The sequence below is a fragment of the Marmota monax genome, unplaced genomic scaffold (assembly GCF_021218885.2).
Source record: "Marmota monax isolate L192 unplaced genomic scaffold, Marmota_monax_Labrador192_F-V1.1 WCK01_AAM20220418_F8-fsc00022, whole genome shotgun sequence".
NCBI lineage: Eukaryota > Metazoa > Chordata > Mammalia > Rodentia > Sciuridae > Marmota > Marmota monax.
The window spans coordinates 6,210,582-6,237,881 of NW_026695215.1; the positions used below are offsets into that span (position 1 = coordinate 6,210,582).

A 27,300-nucleotide genomic window follows, 5' to 3' on the forward strand; every position below is an offset into this window, starting at 1 on the left:
AATGGCAATAATCACAAAGTAAGATATTGATATAACTGAATGCCTGAAATTTCAAAACTTCTATACAAAAAAAAAAAAAAAAAGAAGAGCCACGTATGGTGACACACTCCTATAATCCCAGCAACTCAGGAGGCTGAGGCAAGAGGATCTCAAATTCAAGGACATACTGGACAACCTACAGGAACCCTATCTCAAAATAAAAAATGAATAGGGCTTGGGATGTAGCTCAATGTTTAAACTCCCTTAGATTCAATTCCTAAACACACACACACATATTTTTAAACAATATATGTGAAAGAATGCACACAAAATAAATAAATAAATATATAGATTTTAAAAAATGGATTGGATTGAAAAATAAATAAAAAGAATGCACACAAAGGTAAAGTGAAAATCAATAAAGAAAATGTCACATATTTAACAAAGAAAGAGTTAATATATTTAGAACATAATGATGAATATCAGAATTGAAAAAAATGGCAAATAATACAGGTGTTTCACAACGGGAGAATAATGGTTGATGAAAAACTCTAGATATGTTTGTTCACACTTGAGAGTAAAGAAATGTAAAATAAAACAGGAACGAGATACCTTTTCAAATAAACACATACATGGTAATGCTTGATGTTGGTAAGATTATAAGGAACTGAACTCACTAATGCACAGGTAGGAACTGTACAGCCAAGCACAGCCATCAATCCACCACCACCACCACGTGCAGGGATCCAGCATAAGAGATTATGCAAATAGCTACAGTGCCCTATAGGACAGCACTGTTTATCAGGGGGTAATTGGTAGTAACAGCAGGATTAGCAGGAAAATTCTTAAGAAATTAAGGTTTGTCTATAAAGTAGAATGTGATGAGTCAGCAAAACTTTGGGAGCCAACCTGTGTTTACTGGCACAGAAATATGTCCACATGATATTACTGAGTACAAAAGCACATTACCAAACATCAACAATCACACAAATCCTTATGAGGAGCTATACTCTGGCAAATGTCTGAAAGAGTGATGTTAATATCATAAACTAGCCATGTTTAAGTCTGCAGCCTGATGGCCTTAATACTTTGGCAAGTAATAACCTTTGGACAATCAAGTGCCTTTTTTACTCTTTTCTTTTTACTTTTCTGCACTGTTGTGATTTTTATAATGCCCATTTCATTTTTGGAAAACAATTAAAGCTATCTTTATTGTAAAATAGTATGAATGACATGGTTCTAATATTGTAAAAAAACAATTGCAGGGATATAGGCATAGAGAAGAAGATGAGAAAGATAAATATTAAAATATTAGGTTTCTCTAGATAATAGGAGGAGGTTTCAAATCAATAATTTCCAGATTTTATCCAACGAACTGCTTTTACAATAAGGAAAAAGAGTACAGGTATAGTAGTGTAAGGGAAAAAATTCATTTTGGGATGCACTCTGCTCCTCTCTGACGTGGACAGATCTGGTGGAGCAGGCTCCATTTGCAGGAACAGGAGGTCGCTGGGCCTGATGATCAGGGATCTCCTTGTAGGGCTCACACTTCAGCATCCTGAATGAAGTCACACTGGATGAAAATAAAAATTTAGATTGAAGTCTTATCTTAAAGTTAAAAATAATCCTTACTTACCAAGTCTCAACAAGAGAACATGGATATTCTTCACCTATTTTATCCAAAAGTATGCCACCAAAATGCAAATTTTCTTAAAATAGCTATGAGTGGAACCCAGGAGGGAAGAAGGAGCAGAGGGAGGGCAAGGAGGAGGGAGAGTAACAAAGGCTGAGGGGGTTAGTGTCAAGTTCCCAGAGAAACCTAAACAATGCTCCCTCCTTGCAAGAGTTTTCTAAGTGGTCACCAAAATCTAAAGAGCAACACTTCGGAACTCTTGATAAAACACTGTTCTGCAGCATTCCCTCTGGAAGTGAGTGTGCTTCACACATGCCACGAACTATGCTATAATTCCCCACTGCACTCCTGTGAATACAAGGATTCTCCAAGCTTGAGACTCCTGAGAAGCACAAGAGCACAATGATCAGCCAGGATCACACAGAAACCACTTGAGCTCCAGGCCCACCGGCCTTCCCCAAGCCCCACAGGCTCTCTGAGTGCCTGGCACCCCCTCTCTGCACAAAGCCACAGCTCCAGGGCATTCCCTTTCTCCACAGATAAATGATAAGGGCCCACCAGGCTTCTGAGGACCCCACCCTTACCAGCTCCCCTGGGAAATGCTGAGCAGGGTCAACAGTTGAACCGTGTGCCCTTGATTTATCTGAATCTCACCTCTCTGTTCAGACTATGCATCTCCCTAGACAGGTACGTGCACATGTGTCTCCGCATCATTGTGTATTTTACACACTGAAGAGCTAGTGAAAGAAATGTAATCCACTACAATGGACATAAGGTGAAGGTTGCTGATTAGAGAGATTCTTACAGTTTTACAGCTAATAAAGTATATCATTATGACCTGCATACTTCAAAGAAAAGTATTTTTAAAATCACCCCTGATCCACATTTTCCAGACCTGTAAAGACTATAATCGTCTCAGGTGCATTTAAATGAAGATACTATCTTTAAGTATCTCAGGAAAGCTAATTTCATTTCAATACTTTTAAAGTTTTAAATTTTCCTTACAGTTTAAGAGGAAAAGGACATGCAATTCTTTCATAGATTTAAGACAATCTAATCACTATTCAGATTCATTACCATAATAGTAGAACATGGAAATACCACAGGCATGCAAACTAGGTAATTGGCTACTAATTTACACACTTTAGCTCTAGAGACTTGATTAAAATGGAAATAAACCACTCTGACTTTTTAAATCTACTCCATCTCAGTACTGCATACCACAGAGAAAAACTTGAAGGCAGCAAATGAAAGTAACCCACACTACTTACTAAATCTTTAAAACTACCCAGTACCACTCGCCCGGCATGGTCAGGACGACTGCAGGTTCTTTCACAAGTGTTTCCCATCTCCTGGGTCCTGTGTATTTGCATCCTTATGCATCCGTTGCTGACAACCTGTTTCCAACCTTCCTGTGTTTGTCCAGGTCAGCTCAGGAGGAAATTGCAAGCAGAAGTGTGGGCGCACCCCCTAACACAGCCACCGCCTAGTTCCAGGAACCCTCACACCACCCGGGGCTCCTAAATCAAGAAGCTCTGCTTCTTCCACTCACGTTAATTACTACTAAGTTGAAGAGAGTGCATAGGAAGGCTGGCCCTTTTTTTGTTCTGTCTGGACCCTCTGAGAGGCACTAAAGAAAACAGTTCTATATTTACAACAACCACTTCGATGTAATAAAAGAAATTAATACTCCACAAAGAACTGAGATTTTTTTCTTTTGATTTCAACCAGCTCAGTTCAGATACCTACCTTGCCTAGGACAAAAGGAATAATTATTCTCAAAGTTACTAGTTTAAAATCAAATAACAAGGGGCTGGAGCTGGGGCTCAGGGGCAAAGTGCTCACCTCACATGTGCAAGGCACTGAGTTCAATCCTCAGCACCACATAAAAATAAATTAATAAAAATAAAGGTATAAAATCAAATAACCAGAAATTTTATAATGTAAAACAAATACATAGAACAAGTTAATGATGGGAAAATTAGTACAGCAAGCAGTGAACAATAGCTACCTATAGGAGTCTATTCAGGTACAAGGTTTCCTGGAATTTACCGTGATATTTTTTATTTTGCGTCTTTTATTTGAAAATGTATTTCTTAGGTTTGAACAACACTCTAGATCTTTTAATATAACCTTGCAAAACGTCTAGTAAGAGTGATGTCAATCATATATATACGGCTTTTTTAGTGATGTGACTGGAGCTTATATCTTGACAAAAATTATATTTTGAAAGGCACGAGGGCAAAAACTTCCAAATTACTCTGTTCAGAATACAACTACCCCATGCTCAATTCACATGTCTCACCCCAACCCTCCACCTCCTGCTGTCTCCATGGATGAACAGCTGAAAGCAGTAAGAACAGATTAAAATCTTAAAGGAAAGAATACATTTTGTCTGGATTTCAGAAAAACATTTTGATTAAGAATAATCTAACAGTGGATGAAGTAATTAGAACAGAGTCCTTACTTGTCCAGGATCTAGAAAGAATCCTCCAATAATTTTTCCCCCAGTGCTGGGGTTTGAACCCAGGGTCTTGTACATGCTAGGCAAGTGCTCTATCACTGAGCCACATCTCTAGCCCCTCCCACAATTTTTTGAAATACATAAAACTAGGCATTATTTTATCTTGAGGTTACCAGTGTTTTATATCATAAAGACACAAACATTTCTGAGGCATAAATTGCCATTTGTTTTCTATTTAAACTACAGAAATTTCTTATTCTATATTCAACCTTTCCATCTGACCACCTCTGATCATCATGCTTGTATAATGCATATTGTGTGCTTTTGCTCATAATTAATGAGGAAGAAATTCTAAAATATCAGAGATATAGAAATCTTGTGTTACTAGGGAATGTATTGATTTAGTACTATTTCCATGCGTATGTGAATGATTCATGAATTTAGCAGAAAGAAAAATTTGAAACAACACATAAATATCTGTAAGTAACAACAGAGCAACAAAAATGTATAATACAAGTTGCAAAACTTAGAATTATGCAGAAAATTGACCTTTTTAAAAACTTTCCTGTGTATGATTGGCCTCTTGAGAAACAGAATTGCCATGTTTTTACAAAAAGCGAAATGTAGACTTCCAATTCTACTTATGCAGAAAAAAACTGCACTCTTCTTTTGGGGATATAGATTGATGCATCATTTTAAAACTTCATACAAAGAAAGCAAACCTAAACACATTTACTCTGTGAGTCTCTGACCTCTAACATAATACCGTTTCTCCACTTAGAAAAACTGATTCCAAGCATACACATTCATTTATAAGGTATATCCTACTAAGTTGAAGTCATCCCTCCTCAGGAGTAGCTTGGCAAGGCTGGATGTCGCTCAGAAGTAGAGTGCTTGCCCAGTACATAAGAGAGGCCCCAGATTCCATCCCAGTACCACACACACACGTACACACACACACACACACACACATACACACACACAAATAGTTTTCTGGATTCAGTTCTACCTTCTAAGTGAAATTAAAATGTGTTATATAAATGTGAATTTCTTCCACTTCCATTTAAAATATTGGTAGTTTGTTTATGGAAATAAAAATGCTATGGTCATTAACGGATGATTATGAACAGATATATTATGATCAGAACACTTATAATATCTATAAACATAACGTTGAAAGCAGAAAAAAATCTGAATCTAGAAAAAAAAATACACTGTTTAGAACAAATTGCCAAAATACATGTTCTAAACGGTGAATCTAAAAAAAAAGCTGCCACCGAGTAACTTAAAACAAAACAAAACTTTGATAACGTCATTCAGGCCAAGAAATCCCCAACTCTAAAATTTTGGATTACAAATAGGGAGTGTTCCCAAAACTAGTTAATTATCTCTAAGACACACACACACACACACACACACACACACAATGGTAAATATCCAAAACTAAGGGTTTTCTATCCTTTGGAAGCAATATGAATATTGGTGACGCCTGACATAGTGGCCTTTGCTCCGTTTAACATTTAATCAAGCAGTTAATATTAAAACTGGAGACAGAAAAGATGTGTTGAAAGCAGTTACTTGTATATTGAGATTTGCAGAAAAACTACATGTGGTTTCCATTGTCCCATAGCCAACATTTTGGAATTTCTTACAGAATGATATATTTACATTTCTAAAAACTGAAAATGTCTGCCTTTTTATTGACGTTTACCATATGTCAAAACACTTCAAAAGCTAAAATTTTGATATAAAGAGGAAGAAACGGACTATAATGTATATAAGATTAACCAAAGGAAATTCTAGTATGTCAAAAGCAGTGTTCTAGCTGTCAGTTAATTAATACTTGAGTAATCCTTGGTAAATCATAACTAAAATTTTAATTTGTGACTACCAAATATGTCAATTATATCTCTGACAGTTTGTTCATTCACTAATTTGTCCACCTTAGATAGTAATATATTTATATTTTAACCAATGCAAAGGTACTTAATACAAGATTTTTATATGTACTTAATTAATATCATCAGTAAACACAATGATCACAGGGCTTAAATCATAAAAACGCATTTTTTTCACGAAATCTTTTTTAATCTGCTTCAAAAACTAATTACAAAGCAAACTTTCCCAGTTTATGTGCTTAGAAATTACTCCACAAACCCTTGAAAGCAAGTTATTAAGCAACTGCTCACCTATATCAATGAGATGACAGAAGCATCAAAAACTTCAATCTGTATCCAAAGGCTACATGAGTCAACTTACTTGTACACGTGGACATTTTACTGATCCGTAGGCATGCTGCGGCAAGCATAATATCCATTTAACATATGGTAAAGATGGGGACTGCAAAATGCACCTAGGGAAAAAAAAAAACAGCTAATGACAAAGAGCAGGTAAGTGAATACTTCAAATCTCAGAACATATACCAATCAGCAAGTCTGAATCACATCTCTCCCAGGATATGAACAAAAATGACTAACGCAGATTTTATTGCTTGCATCTTCTAAATCACAATAACTGGAAAGGTTATATATAGATCTAATCCAAGTGAACCCAGAGTCACAAAGTGTTACCACTAGAAGAATAATTGTATCAGATGCCTAACTAATAAGTATTTTATCAAGACTTGGCAAATAAAGTGGAGTGGGGAAATTCTAAAAGGTGACAGAATCATGGGCAATAATAATGGAAGCTTATAAAACACATTCCACGCTTGATAAAGCAGTCAACTTCTTGAGCAAGCTGTAAAATTATCAGGGAAAGGAGAGCAGATGTTCCCCATTTGGACTTGGTAGAGCATTTGATGCACTGCCTCATGAAAAGTGACTTGAAAAATTAATCCAAATTGGCTTGGATCTGATCAGTGTCACACAGATTGAAAACCACTTGAAAATCAGTAAACAAAAGATCCCAACAAATGGCCATATACCCATTTGGGGTAGAGATCAGCCACTGGAACTGGTGTTAAATCTGGTCTTAGTTAATGGTTTTATGAGTAGTGTTTTAAAATAAACAATTTTAACAGAATTTTCAAATACTGCTGCGCTGAAAATCGATGCTTACAAAGGAGAGGATTGAAAACAACAGTGTTACAAAAAGAAGAATTAAGAACACAGGAAATAATGGAAATGTAACTTATAAAAATTCACACCAGAATATATGATACGACAAAAGAATAACACCCAGTTTTTAGCATAGATACCAGAACTTAGAGATGCAAGTAAACTTTGTCCTTCAAAGCAGTCTCCTTGAGACCACTGTCCCACAATACTGTCACTACTCAAAATGTTTTGGGGACTTCATCTTTAAATTGCCTTAAGCAAATAAGTGCCAGAAAACTGGAGTGCTGTTTATGGACCACGTAAGAAAGTGTGTCTCATCTGCTTAAATCTTTTCCCATGCTCCATTCATTAAAAAAAAAAAAAAGTATAATCCCCAGCTTCTTCATCAGGCTGTGCCTTTAGCACTTTCAAAACTAAAACCACACTCGGAGTTAAACTTTGTCTTCACTAAAATTATCTAATAAAACATACAATAGATATATGTTTTCCACAGTCCTGTTTATTTCACCAACACTTACAAAAACCTGCTGTTTGTCAGTCCCTGCTATATGACTCTGCAGAGGCTGCAAAAACTAAGTGATGATCCTTGGTCTGCAGGCGAGGGCATTCTGGCATTCCGGCAGCTCCACTGTATCATGGCGAAGCTCCAGTGTGTGCAGAGCTCTGTGCTAGCACAAGCAGGACTGGACAACTGGCCCAAGAATGCATAGGAAGCGCCAGCAGAGGTGCTGACATTTGAGCCGAAACCTAACTAGAGGCATCTGGGGCCTGGGGGTGGAGACCAAGAAGAGTGTTCTAGCACAAATAGCAATTTGACAATGGTACAGTGTTTGGAAAGCACTAGTAGCTCTCAATAAAAAGCAGAGAGAGGTGGTGCAGCAGCCTCAGATAATGAGGCAGGGGAATATAGGTGTGAACTTAGTTCTTCAGGCAGTTTGGTCCCTGGAAATAGAAGCCAGGGAGTCACAGTTCCCACACAATCTGTGATTTTAGGAATAGAACTAGAGCTGCAACAGAAAGGATGGATTTGAGAAGGGAAAAACTGGAACGTGGAGAAGAGGAGTGGGGTTCTTCATCCTCCTCTAGCCAGGCTTTGGCCTCCTTCATTCAGAGGTCCCTGGCAACGGACAGTGGCAAGACCCCAGGGCCAGCTCTGGTCCTCGCTGCCTCTCCCCTGCCCACTGTTTTTCCACGGCTCCCACAACAGCTTGCTCTCCTGGTTTGCTTCCTGTCTTGTCAGTTGCTCCATCAACTAATCGCCCTCTTCTCCCCAGCCCGCTCATGACGGAGCACGTCAGAACTCAGTTCTTCATCCTCTTCTCTTCTCTCTATCCATCTTTTGGTGATCACATCCAGCCTTGTAACACTGAGTACTTTCTAAATAAACTTGGAAATAACCCAGCTGTCTCTCAGCAGAGTGTGCCTGTCTGGACTGACATTGGCACCCATGGAACATGATGTGGCAGTCAGACAAATTCCATGACTTGCAAAAATACATGTGAATCTTAACAAAAGAATGAATAGTAAATACAGAAGGCAAATGTGTGATATTTATAAACTGCTCAAAAAGAAGTGGAAACTCAAAGACACAGGGAAATGTTGAGATGTGGGTCTATTTCAAGGGAAATAGTAAAATATGTAGATAATCTATAAAAGAAAGCAAATTCACTGTCAGTGCCTGACCTACCACATTTGCTCAAATGCTTACTCAATACTTTAAATTTAATTCATGTAATTAGGCTAGCCTGCTTAGATTGATTGATTTTATTATTATTATTATTATTATTATTTAGAGAGAGAGAGAATTTTAATATTTATTTTTTAGTTCTCGGCGGACACATCTTTGTTTGTATGTGGTGCTGAGGATCGAACCCGGGCCACAGGTATGCCAGGCGAGCGCGCTACCACTTGAGCCACATCCCCAGCCCTGATTTAATTATTTTAACTTATTTTTTTATTTTCGGGAAGCTGGGGATCAAATGCAGGGCCCCCACATGTGCTGAGCACTCACTCTGCTGCAGACATATACCCCCAGAGCCTCCCCTAGATTTAAAAGAACATTCAAGGAAGGATTTTTGTTTTATATTTTGAAAGTTGTTCTAGGCCCTGAGAAACTAACATCTTCTGTGAAGTAGCAGATGCACCCAAGCTACTACAGGGATGGTCATTCACTAAAGCAGTCTTTGTGGCATGTGGCATTTGGATATCCTATGGTTTGGTGAGCAGGAGTCTCCAAAGGTTAGCCCACTTGACTGTCTCCTTTCTTGATTCTTTCTAGACTCACAACTAGCTCTGCCTTCCACCCCCACTCTGTGTCTACCACAACCACCACTGCCTCCTATGATATCAGACTTTCAGAGGAAGTCAGAAAAGGGTAGTCCTGCAGATAATGGTAGAATGGGGAAAGGGTCCAAGGCACGCAGCTGGTGTTTAAGAAACATCTGTACAATGAATAAATGAATGAATGAATGATTTGCGGTGAGGCTTCTAGAATGAGTAACTTGGAAAGAAGGAAGAAGACAGAAGGAGCTGGGTGAGGTAGGACACTGCTCAAGATGGATGTTCAGGAGCTGCCCATTGGTAGTGGAGAGCAACAAGCAGAATCCCAGGACCTGACACTATTGGGAACTTTTCTTCCTAGTTCTGCTAGCCAGAGAGCATAACCAACCTCTTTATTCTCACAGGACCATTATTCTGCTCATTCTTCACCTGATTAAGTGGGATGAGAAGCATGGGGTTGGTGGGTTTGGGTGGGACATTGCTAAATCCGCCACACTGCTTCACAAACCTCAGATGTTTGTATGATACCCAGCGATTCAGGTTTTTTGTTTGTTTAGTTTTTATTTTGGTGGTGCTGGGGATCAGATCCTAACCCACCTGATCCCACAGGAAGCTAGCTCCCTGGCAAATAGAACTCCTGATGTGAAATACACAATCAGCTCTACACCCAGATTAACTGCTTTGTCACTGATATAGCTGCAAACATCCTAGAAATGAATGCTCACCCTGCCTGTCAGGGTCTATCTATTCTAATTTTCCTTCCTGATCTTGGAAAACTAGAGAAAGGACCAATTACCCCAGCGTTAGTGGGAGCCCCATTTGTACTTAAAGAGGAATCACACACAGGGGTATGGCCCCACCAGCAGCATAACCAGTGCTGACGATTAACCCAGATCAATAGTCTCAGCAGAAGAGGTCAAAGGTCCAATGGGCTCTGGGAACCCCAGACCACATTACTCTCCACCTTGACCAGCTTGACAGACAAGCTCGATTGCTCAGGCTGCTCCCTCTTAGTGCATTAGCAAAGAACTTCGGTGCTTGGAGCTAACCATCCTTTCCTCTACACTAAATACTTTAAAAAATGAAGTAAAGAACAACAAGCAGAACATAACAAGAAGAAACAAGAACAAAGCCAAGACAAGAGCTTTCTTTGCTGACTCATTTCTTATAAAGGTATATTCATAATTTGCAAATATCCACAAGAGGCTTCATTTTACAATGAGGGATGTGTAGGGGACTTTACTGGATGGCACATGGAGATCTGTATGGTTGAGAAAGAGAATACTCTAGTGCATGGCATAGCATCCCAACTCTTAGTTCCAGGGGACTCTGACTGCTAAACAATCTCAGAAGACCCCTGACATTAAAAAAAAAAAATCAAAAAACAAAGGCCAGATGCTCCTGTGTACACATAAGCAACTCAGAAAAATCCTGTGTTGGTTTCCCATTGTTGTTATAACACATTATCACAAATTGTGTGTCTGAAAACAATACAATTTGGTTTTCTTACAGTTCTGAAGTTTAGATGTCCAAAACAGGCTTCATGCACTAAAAGTAGGGTGGGTAGAGAGGGAGGCATTCCATCCAAAACTCAGGCGAATTTCTTCCCCCTCCTTTTCTTCTAGAGGCCACCTGTAATCCTGAGCTCCCCCAGCTCTGAAGCCTGCAAGGCTGCCTCCCTCTAAGCATTCCTCCTCACTCACTCTCCTCTTTGGTCTTCCAGTTTCCACTTTTAAGAATCCTAGTAATTACAGTGGCCCACCTAGATAATCCAGAATAGTGTCCCTATTTTAAGGTCTGCTATAAGTAACTTTAAATCCACCACCACCGTATTTCCCTTTGCCAGGTAACCCAACATATTCTCAGGTTACAGGAATTAGGATGTACACATTTGTGAGGAGCCACTATTCTATCACCCTTCCCTATAACTCCCAAGTCAATCAGATGACCTGCCTCTCTCTTTCCAAAGCTGCCTTTGGTAGCTAATCCCACCTAATTTCATCCATCTAAAAAGTTTTAGGAGCAGCTCTAGAACTAAAACTCCCCAGGGAGGATCCTGGACATTTTAAGTGAGCACTGGGCAGGACTAAGATTTAATGGAAAGTGTATAGGCCTTAAAAGAAACACAATTGCTGACAAGTGAGAATTCCAGCAAATATATTGCACACAAGACAGATAATTACATTTTAAACTAGCAATGCCAGTAAACATAATACAAAACAATGTGGCACAAGTACTGAAAATTTGGATAGATTGATAGACTTTTTCGAAATCATTCTTAAGGGTAGTTTATTCCTCTTCCTTTCCACGGAAGCATATAAATGTATTCAATAAATAAGCAACAGAAGGACAATCAATCTAATATCAAAGTGACTATGGAGGTAATGCCAGGACTCAATTTGTGTGCTGACATTCAGGAATACAGAGGACTCAGGTCAGAGACTGGAGGTAACCTTCACATTAAAAAAATCCTTCAGCTATTAGGGAGAAAGAATCCTCTCTATTCTACACAAGGGAAGCAGATTGAAAATCGTAGTCCCTCAAGAATCCCAAAAACATTCTACAAGTTTTGAAGAAAGCTTTATTCCAAACTCCAGAGCTTACAACATATACATGCACAATGAATATTCATGTTAAGGAACTGAAATAAAGATGCACACCACATTCTCAAATTTTCTAAAATTGTTTTGAGTCACAGACAGGTAAATTAAAAATCCTTTCTGTATGACAATAACTTCAAAGGTAAATAATGGAAAAATAGGAAAGCTGACCCTTCCTTGTTGTCTTTACTTAAAGCATTTCATACTCAAGACAACCTGTAAGTGTTTGTCACAGGAACCTAAGAGGACATAGACTCTAGGAATGTAAGAAATGACCAAAAACTTCATATCCAAAAGGTACAGCTGAGTTTTGAACTTGGAAATATCTGCCTCTGAAGGTCAGCCATGTACCACGATGACACATTGACTCCCAAATGAAGATGGGTGAGGGTGCTTTGAGTTCTTCATGGATATTATATACAACATGGAGCAGTATTCAGAACATACCTAGATGTACGCATTGCAGAGAAGTCCTTCTTAATCTAGTCTGTAGTTAGGACACAATTTTTCATCTCACAGATTCTTACAGTAGTAATTAAATGATCCTTGTTTTGTATCATGTGTGTTTTCAAACTGCTATTAAAGATCCTTACTCAGCAGACTTTGCATCTTTTGTCATTTCACTGTTAATACTCGACAGACATGGGCAGCCTGAGGAAAACGCAGATGGTCCTATGGAACACAAACCACAGCAACATATGGCACGCATTTACTTCTAGCAAACTGTGTTTCTTAACCTCTGGGTGTCGCTCCACCATTCCCTCATAAGGCCACTCATTTCCAAGAAAGGTTCCCTTTCCAAAAATGAGGCCCCACGTGTGTTGTAGGCCACTCAGATGCATGGAGTAGTTAGCATTTAGTACATGCTTTCTGGCACTATCCTGTGTTGGTGAGCTGTCTCCCCTCAATTGTCAGCCCCTCAAGGGCAAGTGCCATGCCTGCCATCTCACTTTACTAGCTGTGCATGGCAGAGTGACAACTGTCATGTAGATGGCATGAATGGTCTATAAATAGCTCTTGTAGGTAAGTCTCCTAACTACATTGTGACATTTGCCACATCTTCAGATGAGGCTAAGCAGTTAGCTAGAATCACACACTGGTAGGCAATATTTTCCTCTTGCCCAGAGAGGGAAGTATTCACTCCTTGCCTTGCACTACTTAATTTTTTTCTCAGATTCATATTCCAAAGCTCAATGCTTTTGACCTCTTTATAAAAACAATTGTCATTTAATGCTTTTTATACATGTTCAAAGCACTCTTCTACCTAACAACTCCATGGGACAGACACTATTTTTTATATTTGTTTACAGATAAGGAAACCGAGGCCTGGAAAGATGAACTCATTCAAAACCACGGGGCTGGTCTATGGCAGCAATGAGATCGGAACCTAGGAAGTGTGGTTCCAGAGTGCATGAATAAAGGTCTATAGAGATCCTTGCTCAGGACATGTGAGCAGTTTGTTCAGCGAGGAAAAAAAAAAAAAGTGTGCTTGCTGCTCTCCATGTGATTTATTTGATTATATTCTAAAACCTTTCCTCATGCCAGTAGAACTCCATGTTAAGTACTATACTAAATTTTTCTGTACTGAATACATATGCAATGCTACCTTGACTGATGTGTACAGTGCCCCAAGATGTTGTTTGCTTGCTTTGGGAGGGAAAGACCTGAAAGTGTTGCCTAGGCACAGAAGTGTCTACACTCACACCCCAAGTCTTTCTTGGGGATCTTCATGTTTCTTATGCAAGAATGCTCCCTGTCTGAAATATTTCCATTTTCCCTCTTTACCTGAGCCTTTTAATTTTTTCATTTCCAGCTACTTTTTCTTCAAGCATAGGGCAAGCAAGCACTTGCTTGCAATGTAATGTTTGACACTTTTCATGTTTTTATTTCAGTTGTCTTGCCAACATGTCAGTAAACATCCATACATATTGTAAAGATTTAAAATTTGGGGTGTGTATACATGTATCAACAGGAGTTATGAATTATGTATATCCCAAGCCTATATAAATTAGATTTTAAAGAACAAGCATCACAGTAGTCAAGCAGATCATAATACAACATTCCATGTGAAATGTTCAAACTACCTTGAATAAATTATCCATAAGTTAACACTCTCATTAGAATGGCATATTTATTATCTCTGGGTTTGTGATGTTGCTTTAATGCATTTTGACTAACTGTTCTAATGGCACATTAAGAAGCTATTTCAGGCCTTTTCCCCCCTATTGGAAATTGCAGACTTTTATTTATGTTTGAACTAAAATAATAGAATGTTAAAAACAATCAGCCACTTTCCGATGTAGAACACCATTTTATTCTGCCCAGAAACATTTAACTAAAGCAGGATATAACTTTAGTAATTATTTTTGCACAGAATGACTCTAAAATTAATAGCCAATTGTAAGACTGTTTAAAAACTGGAAGACTGACAATCAAAATAATCTTAAATGCTTTGTTTATGTGTTGAAAAGGAGTGGTTCTTTAATTCCCTGACACACATTAAACTGATTTCACTGACTTTCTGTACTGGGGTTTAACATAGTCAAGTGCTTGAGGTTATGTAAAATAAATAATCTTGAGATCTTATTGCAAATGTTTGCAATTTATGATGTAAACTGATTTGTGAAGAAAAAACAGGATCCCGTGTTGTTGAAGCCAAAAAGGCATTTTTCAGAAATCAAAATAGTTCCGAAATTTGAGCATTACATTTTACTAAAGCATTACCATCTGAGATGCTAAAAAGTTATAAATCTGGGGGCGGGGAACTCAACAATAGATGAATATCCCTTCAGCTCCAAGCAAAGGCCTCCGATCTTCTTAGGACTCTTGGCTTATAGGGTCCTTAACACTAATCACGTCCTGGATAATCTCTTTTAACTGACTTTTCCCCAAGCATGGATTCTGTAACGTTGGCGGAGGTAGGGGGTGGGTTGCACTCCTTGAAGTATTGGGGGGCAAGGATCCCAAAACAATACGCACGTCGGGGCCGTCGGGCCTTACCCAAAGGGAAGATTTCCTAGGCCCCTCTCTCAGGATGGTTCAGGGAAGTCGGATTTGGACCCAGTTCATTCAGACGCCCGCAGGAGAGTTTGGGCCGCGGCGATACGGGAAAGCCTGCCCTGCGTGAGCGTGCTCGGAAGCCTGGACCCTAAGGGCCCTGCTCAATGGGGACCCGCAAGCGGCCGCTAGCCTCCGAGGGGCACGAAGCGCGGGGCACGAGGGAGCGTCAGTCCTACACACCACTCCGGCGGGTCCCGCAGGTCTCAGCCCGCGCCTGCAGCCCTCAGACTCCAGGCCATGCGGGTGCGGTCCAGGTCCTGGCCGGTTGGCCCGCACGCACCTCGGCCTCGGCTCCTCACAGCTCAGCGGCAGGGCGCCTCCAGGGTTCCACGGAGCCGCCCTCTCCCCTGCCCCGGGACCCTGGGCACTGAACCACGTCCGGGCGGGGTTAGGGCTGGGGCTGGAGCCTGCGGGTTCGGACGCCTAACCCCAGCGGCTACTGAGCTCGCCCGAGGCCTCAGGCCGCAGTGGGCGACGAGGCCCCTTCGGGGCGCACCAAGCCCGGGGGCAGATGCTTATTAAACACGCTGCAGAGTTCATCCGCCGCGAAACCCGCCAGGCCTGGCGCTGCAGGCCGCAAGCCCAGTCCCCTGGCCTTTGGGAGCAGAAACGCATTGCCCACATCTGGACTGCCGGGGCAACTCGGAGCGGGAGCTCGGGCCGGGGCACGGCTGGTTGGTGACAGCGGGGAGCGCGGTGACAGGGCGAGAGGTTGGCCGCGCGATTCCAGGCACTTCCCAGCTGGGGACGCCGGCGGCCAGAGGGGACACACACACACACACACACACACACACACACACACACACACCCTTCGCGAAGGGTCACCACATCCTAAATAAAGCCCGGGCTGGCCAAGTCTGTGTCTTTGCGTCTCTGCTCATCCGATGACGCTCAGCTCTTCTAAGCGTAACTAGTGGGATTTCTTCCAAAGGGGCCAAGAGATGGGGAGACCAAGCTCCTGTGTAGTTTGAGGACCAGCAAGGCAGAGCTTTTCCTAAAACACCGTCCTCTGTTCTGCTTTTGAACTGTACCTACAAGGCGATGAACAGAAAAGAGAGGTGGGGGATTCGCCTCCACTGCGCTTCGCCCACTCGCAAGCCAGCGACAGAACACAATTCAAACCCAGGTGGATTCCGCGTGATCACCCTTTTCTTCCTCCCAAAATGTCCTCAAATAAACTTCAAGGGCGACAGCATAGCAAAATAAAAAAAGAAAAACTGTCTTGGGGAAGGAGATTATTCTACTCTGTTATTTTACATATTACCTGTTCCCTTAAGAACTTGGCATAACCGGTATCTAGACTGGGTGCATTCCGTGGGGTGGGAGGAGAAGCGCTGATGGTGGAGAGCCACAGAGCACAGAGCCACCACTCACCCCCAGACTGCTGCACGTAGGAGCACAGGAGAGTGCTTTTGCAAGTTGGTATATTCGAAATATAGTTACACATTCATCAACAAGGAAGAAGAAAAGACTATCCTGGATATTTTAATAGTAACAGGAACAAAGATGACGCGAACCCCATCAAATGAAACAATGCTATTTTCATTCAATTGATCGCAAAGTGTCTTCGATTAATAACTTGGCACTTATTTAAAAGGTTTAACAGAGGTGGAGCTGAGACATTTTGTACTGACAACACGTCATGAGATAACAGAATCTTCTTTTGTTTAAAATAACTTAATACACTAGAAAAAATATGGCAAATATAAATAATTTTGTTTTCATGGAGAACAAATAGTTACAAAGCTCAACCGCATACCAAAGTTCAGTTAGAAGAGCTTTTCCTCTTTCTTGTAAATTAGAAGGAAACACACACACACACACACACACACACACAACTAAGAGGCCTGCTAGAGAATCGGGATGCTGATTGCTTAGTCGAGCATATCCCAGCATATCCCGGTTTAAATAGCTACATGAATTGAAACAAACAACCAAAAAAAGATTACTTGAATAAATACACCTTTGTGAGATAAAATGCAAATGTTGAAAGTCAACCATCAGTTCACACATTATAGCCAAAATAAATTTTGTTTGTGTGTATCAACATATTTTACACAAACCTAGTGCCTGTATCTAGCTGGGTGTTGTTTAAGGTGAATTTGACAGGATAGAGAGGGGGAAATAAAGCAGTGTCCTCAAATAGGACTTCAGGAAATCAGCAAGAGGGAATACAAGAAAAGGGGGGTGTAGCAAACTAACACTGGTGGAGCGCCTACTAGGTGTCCCAGGATGCAAGGTGGTATACCATCATTATTTCATTTGGCCTTCTTTCTTTTTCTTTTCCCCACATTTTCTGCCCAGTTCTATCTTCTTGATACAACCAGAGTGTAACTTTTCCCCATTTCGATATTTTCATTTTTCTGTGCCTCCCCAGGATCAAAGATGAGGCCAAAAAAATCTACACATTTTATATATATACATATATGTCTATATGTATATGTATAAATTTTCAGACGCTTTTCTATTGAAGATGAAAATGAAGTGCGTGTACATGAGTGATGGTGGCAGGGGGAAGACACCATCAATGGAATACAAGTAACATGCAAACCAGAATTTACTGTCGCAGTCCGGACAGTTCTGCCATCATTTCTCAGAATCATTGTCTGTGGCATCACTGCATTGTATTAACATCATTTTTTTCCCTTCCTTCGTTTTCATACTGTCTTCCCTCTTCTTGCTCTTCCATACGTGGTGGGTTTAAACTCAAAGCATCTGATTCAACGTAAAAGGAGGCCCGCCTCTCTTATCAAATTTCTCGTATTAAAGTGAACTTCGCAGAAAAGGTCAGTTTCAAAACCTGTGAACTTCCCAGCTGCGCACTTTATTCATCTTAATTCTTTAAATAAGTATACCTCTTCCTTCTGTTTTTGCCTTCTTCTTAGCCCATTAAAAAAACATACATTTAAGTTGGTAACTCCCTCCCCCCTCTCTCTCGAGATTCGTCCTGGTTATTTCCCCTTATTTTTACATGTATAAAATACTTTAATTTTTAAAATTGTTTTGCTCCGTTTTTCTCTCTCCGATTTCAGCTTATCCCAAACAGCAATAAGAAGTTTTTGTTCTCCTTCTCTCGCTCTCTCTCTCTCTCTCTCTCTGGTTTGTCTTTTCTATCTTGTATTTCCTCGTTTTATATTGTCAACAAGATTTTGTTTCTATGCAAGAATCCATCGTTGCAGCTTTGCTGAGCCGCATTGCGCTGTGCCAGCATTCCCTTGTCCAGTCTCTTTCCAGACTCCCGCAAACCAGCTCCTATAAAGCCTTCTAGGCCCACGGTCGGTGGGTGGCCAGGAGCTACGGGACTGGCGTGCCTCGTGCAGCCCGGGATCCTGTGCAGAGCCCGGCGCTCAGAGTCAGGGATGCAGAGAGACAAGGGGCGGCCAGCGTGGCGGAAGAGGGCGGCGTCGGAGGTCTGCAGGGCAGCGAGGAGCAGCGGGGCGAGGCGGTGCGGGCGCGCCCCTCGCAGGCGCGGTGGCGGCTCTGGCGTCACAGGCCCAGGGCGGCTGCGTGCTTTTTGGCTTTCAGTCTGAGATCCGCGATGCTGGAGTTCTTGCTAGTGGTCTTGGCGGCGGCGGCCGCCGCCACCACAGAAGCAGCAGAGGCCGAGTCCGCGGCCAGCGTGGCCAGCGGCAGTCCGAAGGGCGGCGCCGGGAACATCATATACGGCGCGTGCGCGGCCAGGTGCGGGTGCAGGTGGTGGTGCGCGTGCGCCACGGCGCTGTCCAGCTGCAGCTGCGCCTGAACCTGAAAGGACAAGGGCGTCACGTTGCAATGACTATCCTAGGGTGACAACAGAATAGAAACAGAGCATTAACAGCGTCCGGCTTAGCTGGGAAAGGGTTAGGGTGGGGGGGGGGGTAGGGAGGGGAGTGCGGCTGAGATCTTGTCTGGAGTGTGACTTTCTCAGCCTGTTGCTGAATCTGGGGCACCATATGCCTACTGCAGTGTCAGGGGTCTTCAGGATTCACTCAATGTGGGGCTTTTCCCTGAGCCCCCGGCTCCCTGTCTTCAGAAATGAGGCTGCTCCTTGGGGAGTGGGGCGGATGAATGAGAGGGCCATCTATTTATATTGCTAGAACATGACTTCTGTCCCACTATTAAAGCTCTGAAGTGCCAACAAGCAAGCCACAAAACTTTTGTGACACTTAGGGAAATTATTGTATCTTCACCATAATTGACATAATTGTGAGTCAGTACTCCTAACTTTTCCTACCATAAGAATTACCTGGGAATCTTGTTAAAATGCAGATTCTGAATCTGCATTATTGAGTCCTGAGATTCTGAGTTTCTAAATATCTCCCAGGTAGTGCTGATATTGCTGGCCTTGGATCTCCCACTTTGAGTAGTACCAATTTCCTCTGGAGTTCCTCCCTCCCTCTTTCTTCAATCATTCTCTCTTATTTCCAAAGCCCACAACCAGATGCCAGAGTCCTGTGGTGCCAAGAGAGTTAAAATCTCCCTAACACTAACTCTTAATATAGGAGCTCACCCAGGTGTCTCCCCAGTCTAGGGTGCAGGCGACTAGAGCTAATTCTTGACATCACAGCCTTGCTGAGTAGGGGTCCTGGCTGAGGATGGGGAAGGTCAGGCACTGGTTGGGAAAGGATTTTGCCCTCAGGCTTGGAAAGCGGGGAGTTCAGAGCACTGGGATTTCCCAGGATTAAATCATTGCTGCAGGCTGTCCTTTTAAAATGTAGTCTTAAAGGTTTCTTTATGGCTAAGAAAGGGATTTCGGAGGCTGGGCAGCCCGGGGAAGACCAAACCTTCCCTCTCCATTAGAGATGAAGCTTTGTTTCCACAGAAGCTTTTTAAAAACAAGTCTGAGTTGGTAGTATTTGTATTTATTTATTTTCTTTCTGTGGGAGACATTTAATGTGACTAAAAGGTAGAAAATACCTATAAGAAAATATTCAGAGAGCTTCCTTAGAAGTGCCTGAGGACTAACCTGTGTGTTGGATTTGACAAAATCTTAATCAAAAGGCCTTTCCTTCCTCTCCCCAAGTGCAATCTTCAGTGCATTTTGAAAGTATCAGTTACTACTCTCAGGCCCCTGCCGGCTTCCCATGAAAACATGACTAAGAATTCAGGACCATGACACGGTATAGGTTCTTAAAGAAGAATGGGTCCACTATATCATTCTGATTCTTCAACTGTGTGGACATTAGGGCTCAGAGATAGGGGGACATTCAACAGTCCAATCAAACATTCAGGTCTTTTCACATTTAAAAATAGCTGGAAGAGTCTGTACTTGCCTGCTGAAATGGCATCCGTAAAGCACCTACATTGACATAGGGTGCAACCCTACAAGCTTCAAACTGGCTAGCGGCCCCTATGAGGACACCTGTGAAAACAGGGGAACAAAACACAATGTGGGGTCGACATTTCCAGTGTTGTTCTCCAGGTTTCTGAATTGTACAAGCTAGAACTGATTCCTTCGAAATTGTATGGTTACCTTTCTAAACTTCTGTCATACTTAAAATAAATGTAACTTACTCCCAAACTTTAGGACTTTCTGTCCTTCTCAAATCAAGGACCATCAATGTCTGAAATTTGTTTTGTTTTCCTAACAACAATAACCCCCTTTTTCACTTAGAATATCAAATGTTTCTTGTAGGAGAAACATACCTTTGTGCAGTTGATTTTCTTGTTTTCTACATTTAGCTCTTCGATTTTGAAACCAAACCTACAAGTTGGGGGGGGGGAGGAAACACCTAGATGTTATGACTCAAAAAATGTTTTACATTACAAAAGAAAATTACAACAACAACAAATCAAAGAACAGTGTTTAGGTAAGAGTTGGGAGATATAACAAGCGGTTTTTGAATTATATAAAATAGCCTCAATTTCCAAAATTAAAAATGTAAGTAAATGACAAAATAGAAAGGTTTCATAGACTTTTGCAAGATAAAAACATTTCCTGGCAAATAATTATTGGTCCTGGTTTCATCTTTCCATAGGGTCCCCAAGGCCTAAAACTCTCTCTGGTACCTGACACCACAGTGATAATGGGTTTAAATGTTTGCTCAGTTAAAACCTGAGAGGAATGGGCTAAGTAATAGCTTGTAACATTAATTAGCTTCATCTTGAAGAAAAACCAAACACTAAAGCAAATAATGCCTCTTTTGGGGGGAGGGATATTGTAAGGAGGGAGAGGTAATTAGTGTCATATAGGGCTCACTACAAAGAAGTTGAGAATTTTCTCTGCTCCTCTGTGCAGCAGAGGGTAACAAAGTAGCAGAATACTTGTGCCATTATCATGATAATCTAATTTGCTTCTATAGAAAAAGCTGAGGCTTGCAGTTAGGACAGTAGGGAAGCTTGTAGAAAATAGCTCTAAAACTTAAATGAAAGTATAAAAAAAATCAAGAGCAACAATAAGGTTCACTCCTTAAGAGAAACAGAACACTCTGTGAAAGTGGGTGGGGTGGGGGGAGTCCTGGGCTCTATTTTCTGGGTATTACCATCTTAAATAACTTGCCAACTTTTAGAAGCAGGGATGGCAGATTTTTAAAAATTCAAATAAAACTTGCTTTTATGCTCCAGGTCCAATAAATACAGCATATTGATTGATTTACAAATTAATGTTTTAAAATCCCATGAAAGGAAAATATTGCTTCAGAGCCTTTTCTGGTATGTGTTTGAAAGCAAGTGCTATAGTCAATGTAAATCTTCAAATATTCCCCTGCTATTTAGTATAATAGAAGGGTGGATTTCATGCCACAGCGACATTCTTTATGCAACTCACATGGCCTGAGGCTTCTTGACTCTTTTCCCCTGGAAGAATGGAATTGAGATAGTAATACTCCTAACTGTAATAATTATCATGGTTTTAAGGGGGTGTTGAGCCTCTAGAGATCTTAGTATGTAGAGCAAAGCAGGAGAGGCTCAGAAAGGGAGGCCCTGCTGTTGGTGCTATGATGACCAAGCCTGCCTATTATTACTCTTCTTCAACAGTACGGCTGTGTTTCCCCCCACCCCTGATCCTATTACAAGATGCGGGGAAGCCCCATAAGAATTGCGCATAGTTCGCTACAGATGGTGGTCTCTGCGCCCAGAGACCCGGGGAGTATCTGTTACAGCCATACTTTGTAGCAGCTGCAGATGTTCGAGCCTAAACCTGCTCCATGTGTTCAAATAATGACCATCATTTTCTCCTCTTTTATTATTCGAACGGAAATACAATCTGAAACGTTTGAATTTGTTCCCCATAAAACTGGAAGGATTGTATGTATGTGCGCACATATATAATTTTCCCCTCTTAAATGCTCCCAAAGCCTACTTTTGCTATTACATCCACCTCAACATCCAATAAAGAAAATCTGCAATCATAACTTCATGGGGGATGGCACTGGTTGAGTTAAGGCTTCGGAAATGCCAACGGTAAAATCTGTGGGATGTTTTAAAATTTAAAATCTCTTTCTTTCGGCAGGTTCCGTTTCCTTGCCTTGAATAAGCGAACAAAGAGTGACCAAATGCATTTATTTCTCCACTGTTTCACACACGGTTTGGGATTGACCGCTAACAGTAGACTGTAAATTTCTGCACTTAACAGTTGCTAATTTCCTTTATAGCCTGTACATCTATAAACCTAATTGGCATATCCGCTTGGCAAACCTAGACCCCGGAACAGACCCTCAACGAAAACCCGACTCGGGCGAGTAAAATACTCTTTGTAACTTTTTAAAGGCATCCAGAGATAAAACGTTTTCCGTGGGATTTTTTTTAAGCCTTATAAAAGTAGGCCCATTAGGATTAAACCACATTAAAGCCAGAGCGAGGCGGGGGGGGGGGGTGGTTTATAGAAACTCTGGGAGCAAGCCCAGCACAGCTCTCTTCTGTGGGGAACATATGTTGAGATGGGATGGGGGGAAGGGGCCATAGGACTAAGATCTACTCTAGAAAATAAGACCCTAGTACAGACATTCCTCCCCTTTTCACCTCATGTCAGACACTCCTGTGTGTCCCCCACCTGCCTGTCCCACCCTAGGCATATCGCTCTGGGCTCCCTGGTCGCAGCAGACCTCACAGTCCAGTACCTGCACTCTGGCCTCCGACAGCCCCAGTCGCTGGCTCAGTTCCTCGCGCATGAAGGCATCCGGATAGTGGGTCTCGTCAAAAAGCCTCTCCAGCTCGTTGAGTTGTTCCAGGGTGAAGTTGGTCCGACTTCGTCTCTGCTTGATTTTGGTCTGGCCTTCGTCCTCCATTCCTTTAGCATCCTCTTTGCGATCCTTCAACTCGGGGGACACTGGAGAGGGCACCACATATCGGACCACACGTGTGCCCATGCACACATACACCAGCATATACACAGACAAAAACAGCAAAGCAAACCCCATTACCAGATTTTCCTCAAAGAGGGGTAGAGGATCCTAACCCTTCGTGGAATCCCTGTCCTGCCCCTTGCCCTGCGGGGAGGAAGAGGATACAAGAGACGCACAAAGGTCACGTCTCAGAGGCTGCCAGTGGGCTTATGGCCACCCATCTCCTCCGCAATTTGGCCTAGGCTCACCGCCCCCACTATCCTTCGCTTAGTCTCCTGCCTTCTCCCGCAAACACCAAATGTGTTCCACTCACCCTCTCCCGCACTCACTTTCCCACGCACTCACAGAAACCACAACCACAAGCGCCGCGCCCGGCCTCTCCCAGAGCGCGCTCTGGGTAGAAGGGCGCGGCGAGTCAGGGACTGGTCTTTCACTCCAGCCATTCCCAGAGTGCGGGCCTGTTGTCAGGCCAGCTCTCGCTGCCGCTAGCCTTTTGCCTCCCGCAAACTTGCTGGTCTAATTTAGGAACAATTGGGCCGAAGGATCGAAGGATCGTAAAGGCAGATTAAGACCCCGGTGCTGCGCTGCGCAGGAAGCCGGCATCCCCCGGTGCTCCGCGTTGCCCCAGGGCTGGGGCCAGACCTTGTGGATGGTTCCACCGGCAGCCGGGCAGTCCCAATCCCCTTGCGGGACCCGGGTACCAGGAGCACAGGAGCCCACGCCATGTTGGCGGCCTGGAGGGCTCGCCGCCCAAGCCCGGCCAGAAGGCAAGAGGCGGAAAACCAGCCTCGGATGGTCCACGAAACCCACTGCTGCCTCTGTTCTGTTCTTCTCCCTACCCCGTGGAAACGTAGACTCGACCCTAAACGCTTAAACCCACAGAGATCAACAGGTTCAAGAGGAACATTCCCAATCCTCGGTTTCTATTGGTTGCTCAAAGCCTTTTCATGCACCCAGCAGCACGGATGTTTAATAAAATATGCATTTTTTTTTTTTTTTACTCTGGGTCTGCACACATCCGTTGCTACTTTCCTGTTCTCTTCCCTTTAGAAACAGGAGCTCTGCGTGAATACACAGAGCCACTGAAATGTGTATGTGTGTGTGTGTGTGTGTAATTAAAAAAAAAATTAGGCCAAAGGACAGTGATCAGAGGAGTTGCACCCTAGTGCTGACCTGAATTTTCTCTGCGCCTGAGTCAGAGATTAGGGTATTTAAAGTATCAAAACAGAGTTTTAGATAGTCCTGTCTGTTTGCAGTTCTTCCCAATCTAGGATCCTGATCAACATAAGGGTTAAAAATCATTTGCAGAAAAGCCGATCTACAGAGAAATTAAAACTTGCCCCGAGCTCAGAAATCAACAATTTCAGGAACTGTGCTCACAGAGATTTCAGACCCGAATCTCCCAGTGTAGCACATTGATGAACCAAAGGCCTGGGGCTGTGGACCCAAGGTTGGGAGGTAGCGCTGGGCACCCTGACAGTTACCCTATCACTTTCCAAATTTAGGAGGACCTGGTGATGGTTCTGGGAAAAGAACAGCCATAGATCTCACTCCAGTCTAGCATTCTGGATAGGATAATCTTAAGTGTTGCCCGCATTTCTAGTTCTCAGATTTCGTTTTGTGGGCATTTGTTTTTCCTCCAGGAAGGAAGTAGATTAACATTATAGCAAACATTAGAGTCAATTTAATAGGGAAATAATCCTACTGATACTGCAGTGAAATTTAAACATGAAAACATATCATCAGATTCTGCCAAAGGGGCGGGAAGGCTTTGTTATTTCTTGTCATCCATACAGTGGATGCCCCTCAAAGTTTTGGGGCTTCAAAGAGAAAGAAGTCTACATTTCAAGTTGATTAATGGAGTTAATATAATTTCTATTTCGCCCCCAAATTTCCACTTAATGGCCTAAACAGGAACAGACCGTGTTATAAACAACTTAATTGCTTGCTTAAATATGTGATTCTACGCATGCCACATATTTTCTTAATTGGAAAAATATGGCTGTACACCAGTTACTGCAGTACCAAGTGCCAAATTAATTTTATTGTTCAACTCTTTTGAATTGGTACAGGACGCTTCACCATTTAGATAAAGCCATCTCCTAACACTTCCCTGGCACCAAAGGACCCCCTACACACACACACACACACACACACACCGAAGAACCTGATAATTGGGAGTAGTAAAGGAATTGTGTAAAGCACAAGTCTCAAACAGGAACCTCAACGCCTCAGCCGGGAACAGAGCTTATAGCCTGGACCTTAGTTCGCCTTGGCTCGGTTCTGCCTTGAAGGCGTAAAGCGAACGGGAAGTTTTAGTCCCCAAGATCCAGAGACTCAGGGTCTCTGCGGAGTTCCAGGGCTTTTAGCCACAGTTCCAAAGCCGGCAGCTTCAACCCGAGGTCGAAGCCTCTCTCTCCCTCAGGCCTCAGAAAGAGGCTCCCGCAAAGTCAGCGGAGACGCTAGCCTTAATCTGGCCGCCTGGCCCGCCCCTGCTAGCACCCCTTCTCGAAGCCCGCCCCGAGAACTTCCACGTCCACCCCTGGGCCGTCCAGGCTGCGGGCCCATCCTGCAGCTGCCAAAAACATGCATTTCGGTGCAATGGGAGCATCCAGGAAGAAGGATCCCAAATCTCACACCCTCCCCCGCACGAGGACCCCACCCACGACCGTGCACAACGCTGACTCCCAACCCCACGATCGCTCCAGTGCCCAGAGCCGGGTACAGGGCTCTCCCCGCGAGTCGCCCCTCCCCGCTGGGCCTCGGGGTCCTCTCCCGCCCGAGCCGAGTCGGAAGGCGGGAAGGGGAACCGCGGCCGGGGTCAGGCCGTTACCCTCAGTGAGCCGCGGGCTGCCGGGCTCCCTGCTCCTCTCCGCAGCGCCCATGTCCAGCTCCCGGACGGGGGAGCGCCCTCCTCCAGCTCCTCCGCCTGCTCCTCCTCCTCCCGCGCCTCCTCCGCCTCCTCCGCCTCCGCCTCCGCCTCCTCCTCCGCCGCCTCCGCCGGCCGCCCGGACTGCCGGGCTGCTGCGGTCCTCACGGCCCGGCTCGCAGCCGCCCGCCAGCTCCTTGGCCCCGCGCAGCGGCCCGCTCTCCAGCACCTCCCGGTACGTGATGGCCTCCTTCTTCTCCTTCACTTTCTGGTCGAAAGACTTGGAGACGAACGCCGTAAGTTCCTCCATCGCCGCCGCCGGGCAGCCCCGCGCTCGACCGCTCCCTGCCGAGCCCCGCTCTTTTTTTCCTCCTCCTTTTTTTACTGCTCCAGCCCCCCCAATAATAACACATCAATGGGGCAGGGGTGGGGGAGGAGAGGGAGGAGGAGGAAGAAGAAAAGGAGAAGAAAGAAGAAAGAGGAGGAGAAGTAGAAGGAGAAAAAGAAGTAAGAAGAGGAGGAGGACGAGGAGGACGCGGAGGAGGGGGAGGAGGAGGAGAGAAGGGCGGGGGCGCCGGAGGGAAATGGGAACTGATGCTTCCCTGCCGGAGCGCGCTTGTTCGATGTTAAGATCTTTGACAATTCTTCCTGCGGAGAGTTCAGATCTGATAGCGACGCTGCGCTTGAAGTCTCACTATTTATACTTCCTAAAGGCGGCCCCTTGTTCTGAGTAAATTACCTCCCCTCGCAACTCCGAGCGGGCCCCTTCCCGGGTAGCAGCCGCGCCACTACCTGGGGTGGGGTGGGGGGAGCCAGGGATGAGAGAGAGAGAGAGAGAGAGAGAGAGAGAGAGAGAGAGAGAGAGAGAGAGAGAGAGGGAGGAAGAGAGGAGAGAGAGAGAGAGAGAGAGAGAGAGAGAGAGAGAGAGGAGAGAGGGATGATCGAGGTTGGAGTCCGCGCGGGCTGGAGTGGGAGGGCAGCAAAGGGGACCACAGGGGGCGGGGAGAAGAGGCAGGTCCCCGGCGGTCGGGGTTTTCAGATAGCTCCGGCCGCCTGTGCTCTTGGCCATTAATCCAGGATTGACAAGAATCCCTA

The 27,300-nt window shown here is 43.5% G+C and overlaps 2 protein-coding genes and 1 long non-coding RNA gene across 4 annotated transcripts in view; 1 reads left to right on the forward strand and 2 right to left on the reverse strand.

Moving 5' to 3' along the window:
• Positions 1 to 487: 487 nt before the first annotated feature.
• Positions 488 to 7,802, reverse strand: LOC124084220 (uncharacterized). Its single transcript, XR_006849059.2, has 3 exons — positions 7,654 to 7,802; positions 6,266 to 6,429; positions 488 to 1,552 (listed from the first exon to the last, which is right to left on the reverse strand). It is a non-coding gene; the product is annotated as an uncharacterized LOC124084220 (long non-coding RNA).
• Positions 7,803 to 16,544: 8,742 nt separating this feature from the next.
• On the reverse strand, positions 16,545 to 27,053 carry Shox2 (SHOX homeobox 2). 2 transcript variants are annotated; one of them, XM_046431494.2, is made up of 5 exons: positions 26,170 to 27,053; positions 23,112 to 23,320; positions 20,701 to 20,758; positions 20,328 to 20,416; positions 16,545 to 18,819 (listed from the first exon to the last, which is right to left on the reverse strand). In XM_046431494.2, exons 1-5 carry the CDS (start codon positions 26,513 to 26,515, stop codon positions 18,562 to 18,564), a joined length of 960 nt encoding a protein of 319 aa, XP_046287450.1. In that variant the 5' UTR covers positions 26,516 to 27,053; the 3' UTR covers positions 16,545 to 18,561. The 2 variants fall into 2 exon arrangements, with proteins under 2 accessions (XP_046287450.1, XP_046287449.1); XM_046431493.2 differs by having other exon boundaries at positions 16,545 to 18,855.
• The window catches only part of Rsrc1 (arginine and serine rich coiled-coil 1), a 393,370-nt gene continuing 392,379 nt past the window's right edge, over positions 26,310 to 27,300 (forward strand). Inside the window, exon 1 of the mRNA XM_046431492.1 lies at positions 26,310 to 26,440. The gene's annotated coding sequence lies outside the window, so the exon portion shown is untranslated. The remainder of the gene's footprint in view (positions 26,441 to 27,300) is intronic.

What these genes read in the sequence shown, in the direction of transcription:
- Shox2 (XM_046431493.2), bottom strand. Translation starts at nt 26,515, where the DNA reads ATGGAGGAACTTACGGCGTTCGTCTCCAAGTCTTTCGACCAGAAAGTG. An exon ending in TGTCGGAGGCCAGAGTGCAG is followed by an intron (nt 20,759 to 23,111) that starts GTACTGGACTGT and finishes CCCAACTTGTAG; the next exon opens with GTTTGGTTTCAAAATCGAAG. An exon ending in AGAAAATCAACTGCACAAAG is followed by an intron (nt 20,417 to 20,700) that starts GTATGTTTCTCC and finishes CTGTTTTCACAG; the next exon opens with GTGTCCTCATAGGGGCCGCT.